The sequence below is a fragment of the Bolinopsis microptera genome, chromosome 7 (assembly GCF_026151205.1).
Source record: "Bolinopsis microptera isolate Bmic1 chromosome 7, MBARI_Bmic_1.0, whole genome shotgun sequence".
Lineage (NCBI taxonomy): Eukaryota > Metazoa > Ctenophora > Tentaculata > Lobata > Bolinopsidae > Bolinopsis > Bolinopsis microptera.
Genome location: NC_087078.1, coordinates 13,791,521 through 13,800,550, shown reverse-complemented (window position 1 = coordinate 13,800,550; position 9,030 = coordinate 13,791,521). Strand labels below are relative to the sequence as shown.

Here is a 9,030-nt window from a genome sequence, read left to right as displayed (position 1 = left end):
TGATTGAGCACCATCATTGAGTATCACTCACTCACTTTAACTTGTAACCCCTGGTGATCCCCCTCAACAGGGAGACACAGGTATATCCCCCCTCCTGACCGTATTCAACACACTCTACACACTCTACACACTCGACACACTCTACACCGCACTCTACACACTCTACACAGCACTCTACACCGCACTCTTCACACTCTACACAGCACTCTACACCGCACTCTACACACTCTACACCGCACTCTACACACTCTACACACTTTACACACTCTACACACTCTACACACTCTACACACTCTACACCGCACTCTACACACTCTACACACTCTACACACTCTACACACTCTACACAGCACTCTACACAGCACTCTACACACTCAACACACTCAACACACTCTACACACTCAACACAGCACTCAACACACTCTACACCGCACTCTACACACTCTACACAGCACTCACACAGCACTCTACACACTCTACACACTCTACACACTCTACACCGCCCTGTGTCAGACCTGGTGTGAAGTTTGGTATTTTGTAAGTTGAGATGGAGCTTTTTCCCTCACACTAAACACACAATGAACAATATAACGGTGCCCAGGTACAGGAATTCTAGGTTTTGTCCGGACCTATTTCTGGGGTTCGTGCTTGAATTTGGGGGATTTTCACTGTATTTAGCCTTTTGAAGCTTGGTGTTCTGAAACTCAGATGATGTGAAATATTACGTCGTTATTTATCTGAAACTCTTTATTCATTCTTAATTCAGGTGCTTAATCTGTATATTTGACTTCTAAAAGATCCAATGTTTATTGTTGCCTAATATAATAAAGCTGACCGAGATTATGTAATTTGTTTACTTTAGCAGCTCTCTCTCTCCCACTATAATCTCCAGCCTGTAGACTCTGCAGACTCCACAAGTCCTGAACCCCCTCTGAACACAAAGTATCCTAATCTGTGAATAAGCCCTGAACAGTGACCGTAATGGGGTTATGCAGGCTGGGTGGGGTCTCCCTTGGCACCATCTGTATTTTCAGTGATGTAATGTTTTGGAGAGATTGCAGGAGATTATTAGCGACCTGTTAATAGATACTTTATAGTGTGAAGCAGGGTGTGGCATTGTGTTTCAGGGGGTGTGCTGTGTGCTGACTTACACTTGAAGTTACCCACTCTTTTAGTTGCCCGCCCTAGTTACCTGCCTTGTTACCTAGTTACCCGCCCTAGCGTCTGCTCGCTATTCGGTATCATTATAAAGGAGCTGCTCTTTGAAGAGTCACCGCAATGATTCTCATTTCTCGTAACGTTTGGGTGGGATGTTAATTAAGTATGTGTTTCGGAGGTCATGCTTGTGGTGATAACCTTGAGAACAAAGCTGGTTTTTAGTGTTTACAAGCGGTCCCTACATGCAAATATATATACTCTGTATCCACGAAATTTTAAATTTACTCTTGTTTTATATCAAATCTAGTAATTACCACATAATTAGAAACGTCACAATTACTCTGTAATTAGCTACAAAATACGGAAACGCAGTTTTGGTTTCAAACATCAGTCATCAGTCATGTAGTCGCTTCACGTTGTTTGTTTTTTAAGTTTTACAAAACGAAATGTCAATCAGAAATTAAATAGAAAATGTGCAGCATTCATTTTATATCTATTTTTCTTTTACTAGTTCCCCATACTGGCCAACACTGGCCTCGTCCTATTTCAGTTTCAGAACTTTGTGTAATTTTGTGTAACCTACTGTTTTTACCTGTACAGTATCCAAGTTATGAAGCTACAGATAGGCAGAGAGGCGTTTCAAAAGTAATATCGAACATTGCTATAAAGTTATCGGTATTACTAGGTGCTAAGCAGAAGTGCTTTTAGCTCCCCCCCCCCCCTGTTAGCTCCCTCTATTATTCCGTGTTCTATTCTCTGTAGAATATGTTTACACATCTTTCTGGAATGCGTGTGGAATGTGCTAACTACAGTTTGTTATTTACATTGTGATAATAAGTCTCAGCTATCTCAGTACACAATGTACTGTGAGCCTGCTGGATTCTGTACATTCTGTGTACTTGTATAAACCTAGCATGTCAAGATCACTTTAACACTACTGCACTATTATACTGCACTATTTTACAGTATTATTATACAAGGAATATGTTGAATTAATTGTTCATGTTGTTTTCAGCAGTAAATCTTTTTTAAGTATTCAGTGGAACCATCATGAAAGTTTAAACTCACAATCTAATGACAATGAATACTCATGATAGCGTATTTAAATAAAGACAGAAGCGTAGCTGCATTATATACACCACACCATCAATCTCAATTCAACTACACACCACACTATCAAACTCAACTCAACTACACACCACACTATCAACTGTAGTACACGGCGCGGCGATCTCCCATGTCTCAAGTTAAAGTACAATGTTTAAAATTATCTCTACACTGCTGTAAATGTAAATACCTCCCATTCCTCTGCGTACATATTTGTCTACTTAGCCAGGCTTGCAGTGTAGAATGTGAATATTTTCTATCCGACTTAATTAATAAGGTGTTGGGATGAGGCTCGTTTACCACATTGCATATTTAATAGGGAATAAACAGTTTAAATTGATAAATTGATAATCATAATGAACGTAGTACATACCAAATACAAATGCCTGTAATCTCTTTGCGCAGTGCAGCAAGGTAGCTGGGCTCCTGGGCCACCTGACAATAAGATAAGCTCCAAAATAAATACATATTCTGACAGTCTGTGTGAATTAGTGTGAAGTGTGAATTTAGTCTAACTAAGGCCACATATTATTTTTAAACTGATAATATTTTATAAATCAAATATATTAAAAATAGAAATGATAATAGCTTAATAGAATGACAAATGCAATGTAATGACCCACAAAAAGTGCACATTCTAACGCATTCACTGTATTATTATCATGCTGACGTAAATCTATTTAAATTAGAAGATATTTGTGAAGAAAATGCACACTAACAATGACAATAAGAGAATAAGGGCGTGATATTCCCACTGGCAAGTCTTACTTGCTAGCTCATTATTTGCTGAGATTTAATCGTAATTATAATTTTATACTAGTATGTAATAATGGAAGATGTTAAGTAGAAATACCGCTGTACTCCAGTCAGCCATTAAATGGTTTACAGGAGCCAGAATCCAGATGATATCATCTAGATTCTAGATAAATCTTAAAATTGTTACATTTTATAAACAGCTGTAATGAAACTCACTATAGTTATATGCGTAGGTGTAGAATATGTTATTACTGAAGCGACTCTCCGCTCCGCTCTACAACACATGTACCAGCTACACTCAGTTATGTACCCGCTACATACCGGTATGTGCACATACCACGCCACATTCCAGTACTCGCCACTACACCACTAACCCGCGTTACCTCCTCTCCACTATAGACCTCAACAAGACCGCTATCAGAGACTCTAACGGGGAACATTCCTTCGAGAAGCTCAGTCTCCTCTCCACTGCAGTCACTGACTACGTCAGGTCGACTAGTATACGGGGCGCGCGCGTCGCGCTACTCATCCCTCCCTCGCTACAGTTCGCTGCGGGGATGATTGGAGTGATGAACGCTAACTGTGTCCCTGTGCCACTCAACTACAAAGCAACTGACACTGAGCTGGAGTACTTGTTGAACAACAGTGAGGCGAGTGTGGTGCTAACATCACCTGAAACAGGTGATATTCTCTCAGACGAGGTGACGAGTTTGTGTATTGAGGGTGATGAAGGTGATGGACTCACTCCTAACGTGTCCTTCCAGGACCTCATCGGAGGTATCATGGTCTACACCAGTGGAACAACAGGTAAACCCAAGGGTGTGCTAGCGGGGTGCGAGGCGTTTAAACAGTGGTACAGCGCGCTAGTGGCAGGGTGGCAGATCACGTGTGAGGACAGTATTCTCCACACTCTGCCCCTGTACCACGTGCACGGTATACTGGGTATCTTCTCGGTCCTGACCCAGGGAGGTACAGTGGATCTGAGGAGTGGGTTTGATAGTGAGATGGTGTGGGGGGAGTTCCTGTCAGACTCACCACCCTCTGTTTACTACGGTGTTCCTACACAGTACAGTAAACTTATTGAGTACTATGACAACCACTTAGTGTCACGTGAGGAGGAGGTCCGGGCTAAGATGCAGCGGTTACGCTTGATGGTGAGCGGCAGTGCACCCCTTCGCGTGCCTGTTAGTGAGAAATGGGAGCATATTACAGGACACCGCTTGTTAGAGAGGTACGGAATGACAGAGATAGGCCTAGCTATTAGTAACCCTTACACACCCGCCTCAGACAGGAGACCAGGGTGTATTGGGCTCCCTTTCTCTGGAGTAAAAGTACGGTTAGTAACAGAGAGTGGAGGAGTGGTGGGGACTGCAGAGGATGGGGTGTTAGAGAGTGGGAGAGAGGGGCAACCTGGGGAGATACAGGTTACTGGTCCCACTGTCTTCAAAGAGTACTTCAACAACCCCACCGCTACAACCGAGACCTTCACACAGGACGGGTGGTTTAAAACAGGGGACACAGCGGAGATAGAGGGGGGAGTGTTCAAGATCTTGGGGAGAACAAGTGTTGATGTTATCAAATCAGGGGGGTATAAACTGAGTGCTCTGGAGATAGAGAGAGAGTTGTTGGACCATAATAATATCACAGATGTGGCAGTTGTGGGGATAGAGGATGATGTGTGGGGTCAGAAAGTGGTAGCAGTTATTGAGAGTAATCTTGCTAACCAGGCGGATATTGATCAGTTGGATCTCAGGGGGTGGTGTAAGGGGAGGATGTCTACTTATAAGGTTCCTAAAGACTTTGTTGTGGTTGAGGCGCTGCCCAGGAATCATATGGGCAAGGTTAATAAAAAGTTGCTGGTTAAGAAGTATTCTGGTGTTTTGAGATAAAATGAAAGTTTGTTATGTTAGTTTTTGTGTTTTGTTACGGTGCTGTGATATGATAATTGAGAAGTGAATGTTACGATTTCTATAGGTGAAACATTGTGATTTTTAAAGTTTTAACTAGTTTATTTATGTGACTATCACGATGTTTTTTATCATACGCAGTTCGTTCCCTAGAGACCCTATGCCAGATATTTATAATTAATTGGTTTAAATGTTTTGAGTTTTATAACTTATGTGGTATTCAATGTATTAACTTACATTACTTACACAATTAGTCTTATTCTGAATTCAACTGCAGCTTGTGACAAAACCCCAGATCTCTGCCATATCCATATTCTTGACTTGTCGTGTTACCTCCGTTTCCGTTTCACCCCATCTATGAGAATTAGTTGCCAGGTGTGATTTAATACCAACAGACTGTAAAAGTACTGACATGTTGTTATAGTGCCAGTAAGTATGATATCATTGTGCACTCTCTGCAACCCTGCAAACTACTCGTACTCAACTCAGTTTTACTTGTTTGTTAATTGTGACACGTGATTGTTAATTGTGACACGTGATTGTTATTCAAACCCATGATAAGTCAGAGCCCTTTAAGCTTATTTGTAAGTGACTGTACTATAAATACTACATGATATTATAGTTTCAAACCAAAATAGGTACAAATACGTCACCACTGCTTGAATAGTAGTTGGGCTTTCGAAAACAATGAACTTTTGACTGTAGCTCATTTTAATATAAGGTCATCTGTTGTAGCTGTCATATTTGGCATCTGATTTAATGTTGTGCGTGTCACTAATTTCATGTGTCACTAATTCCATTAACTGCATATCCGGGATGTTCATTATTTACACTTTAGTAACTGATCAGTTTAGATTTTAGAAGTGTTAGGATGATCAGTAATAGTGGATTTTATCTATTACATGTGACAGTTTCCTATCTAACAGCTGACTTGTGCAACAATAATACCGGCCCTCATTCCTTACCCGTAACATTGCTACATCTTGCCCTGAAAACAGTTCATAATGGTTAATACTACCCAGTATTTACGTTGAAGGGAGCAGTGTAACTCGGACAGGGCGCTCAGTATGCTGACATGTCAACAATACACATAATAACCCCCTAGCCAGCTCCCCTCAACCAAGTACACTGTACAGAATACTTGCAAGTTCCTAATCGTTATTACATACTTTACATTCAGGCACATTCCTCTGGAACACTGCTGAATATGACGCCAAGTCAGCAGCTCCTGTCCAACACTTCCTCTTACCCGTCCTCCACCCTATGTCATCCTAATTTACTACGTAATTACGTGTCAATTTATGCTCATTATTACGTGTTATTATGTGTTCATTATACGTAATTATATATCGGGAAGTATTACTTTCAGCATAATATCCATGATAATGATACCCCCAGATTAAGACAAAGTGTCGTGTACTCTGATATTATAAAATGTAGATTCCATTTTACAACATACAGTCGCAATACGCACGAGTTATGTGTCAATTATTAAACATTTGTCACAAATATCATCAATTTACCTTAGCCGGGTATTTAATTGGGAGTGTTGGTTATCACCTTACTTTTTCCTCTTTACTTTACTGTGCAGATGATGTTTGTGAGATGTTCGGTTGCCAAATATCACTAGTTTACCTGCTCATCAGTATTCATCAGTGTTCTTGTCGGTGTTGCTTTGTGTATGTGTTGGTTGTTCATGTTGGTAGTGATCCTCTTACCCCTCTTTCCCCTCTTACCCCTCCAGCTCCCTATTTGTACTATATTAATCCTTAGTTTCTCGTTTTTACCTGTTTGTGTGTCAATACTCCTTTGGAGTCGAGGCATTACACTTTTGCTTTTAAACCTGGGCCTTACCGCACGGTTTATATTATGTAGTTGATGAATTTGTTGATGATTGTGTTTTTCTTGGTTGTGGCTCCTATGATGTAGACTGTAGGCTTTGTTAGTTCGTTGTATGTTCTCTTGTACTTTGATCAAACACTTTGTAGCAAAGCATTTTAAAGACTATGTGCTTTATATTAATTCATGGACAGATTTCAAGTTTGGCTTTCCTTTTTTGGTCTTAATCTCCATTTCGGTTTCTGATCTCCTCACTGCCGCCCGACTAGTAGGTACAGATGATTAGCGTGTATTTTGTGTGCAACATGAACACAGCACTAGTTGTCATTATATCTAAATCTTAATTACCCACCCTAACTCAACCCATAATAATATGTACAGTGTTTATTCCTTGTCTCTCTCTCTTTCTCTGTTTGTTCGTTTGTTTGTTCGTTTGTCGGCGTATTTCTTGTTTGTATCCGCTTTTCTTTGTTGTAAGAATTAGGGCCACGTTTTGAACACGAGTTTTTGTGAATTGCTTATTTACAGTTGAGGTTTATAGTTTTGTCTGCTATAACATACAGCTGTCACTAAGACTAGGCTTACTTGTCAGATTGCTCCCTTCTTAATGAGGTGTCCCTACCTTTAGTACAGTTGATTAGTTTGATAAGTTTTCAATTAGCCCAATTAGTTTCCAACTAAAAACGATTAAATAAAAACTGAGCTTCTGCCTTCACTGAATTATCATCGAATGCTCCGAATTACTGCAAAATAAGTTGGTTAAAGTACAAATAAAATGTATTTATTGTATCAAAAAAGTTATGAATTAGAATGGATTCATTGAATCAGTTTATGAAAGGCCTAAAGTATGACCATAAAACACGTGTTGGTAGGATATTAGTGGTAGTTGATACAGTGCTCAAATACTTAATACTTTCATTTAATAAGATGAATTCTTCAGCTGTTTGTCAAAGTATATTTTAGTGCGTCTATGATTTAAAATATTTACCATATTTGCGATTTAATGTGCTAGCTACTGGGGATTTTGGTACTAGCCTTACCTTAACATACTAATTCTTCTCTGATATGCCCTTCCCTGCTGATCTCCGAAATATTTCCCTGGTTCATAAAATGAAATGCCCTGGGGTTTACTGGGGTTTACCGTTTACTGGAGTTAACTGGGGTTTACTCACAACTGTACCTGGCTTGAAGTTATTTAACATCTTCTATGAAAATCAATATCAAAAAATCATAAAAATCATAATCCAAAATAACAATCTCTCCTCCACAAACCTCCAGATTAACATAGTGGAGGAACATTTAGTTACTTTCTGTGTACACACCAACTTCACCATCACGTCCAGACAACTATACCTCTACAATACAGGCTGTGCTCTGTTATTCTATCTCTCTTACTATGCCTGAGAAACCTAATAAAGTATCAGAGCTGTTGTACGACACACGAATATTTTAGTGTCCTGTACTCGCTTATACACAATACTTGTTCGCTCTCTATAATACACTACTAGTGAGGCTTCTAATTCCCCCTGCTAGTAGTAGTAGGAGTAGTGAAGTGTTGGACTGTAATACTACGGGTATGTTATGTTACAGTGGAAACCTCAGTCCATGTACAGGTAGTAATAGTGTAGTGTAGTGTTGGGCTGCAATACTACGGGTATAGTATGTTACAGTGGAAACCTCAGTCCATGTACAGGTAGTAGCAGTGTAGTGTAGTGTTGGGCTGAAATACTACGGGTATAGTATGTTACAGTGGAAACCTCAGTCCATGTACAGGTAGTAGTAGTGTAGTGTAGTGTTGGGCTGCAATACTACGGGTATAGTATGTTACAGTGGAAACCTCAGTCCATATACAGGTAGTAGTAGTGTAGTGTAGTGTAGGGCTGCAATACTACGGGTATGTTATGTTACAGTGGAAACCTCAGGTTCTTTATCAGTAACTTTGCAATGAAGATAACAGGGCACAATTATTATTGATACATGTCATTCTGACACCCTGCTGTTAACTATTAACTATGTTGTACATGTCATGAAGGTCCGTCGCTGGTGCTATAATTTGTCTTAGAAATCGATGTTTACTAATTTAGAATTATCGCTAGCCCGATGTTTACTAATCTAAAATTATCGCTAGCCCGATGTTTACTAATCTAAAATTATCGCTAGCTCGATGTTTACTAATCTAAAAATATCGCTAGCCCGATGTTTACTAATCTAAAATTATCGCTAGCTCGATGTTTACTAATCTGAAAATATCGCTAGCCCGATG

At 39.8% G+C, this 9,030-nt stretch overlaps 1 protein-coding gene across 1 annotated transcript; it reads left to right on the top strand.

Annotated features, from left to right (window-relative positions):
• The first annotated feature begins 3,258 nt into the window (after positions 1–3,258).
• LOC134817841 (malonate--CoA ligase ACSF3, mitochondrial-like) lies at positions 3,259–5,001 on the top strand. Its single transcript, XM_063827178.1, has one exon. It carries the CDS (start codon positions 3,264–3,266, stop codon positions 4,908–4,910), a length of 1,647 nt encoding a protein of 548 aa, XP_063683248.1. The 5' UTR covers positions 3,259–3,263; the 3' UTR covers positions 4,911–5,001.
• Positions 5,002–9,030: the final 4,029 nt, after the last annotated feature.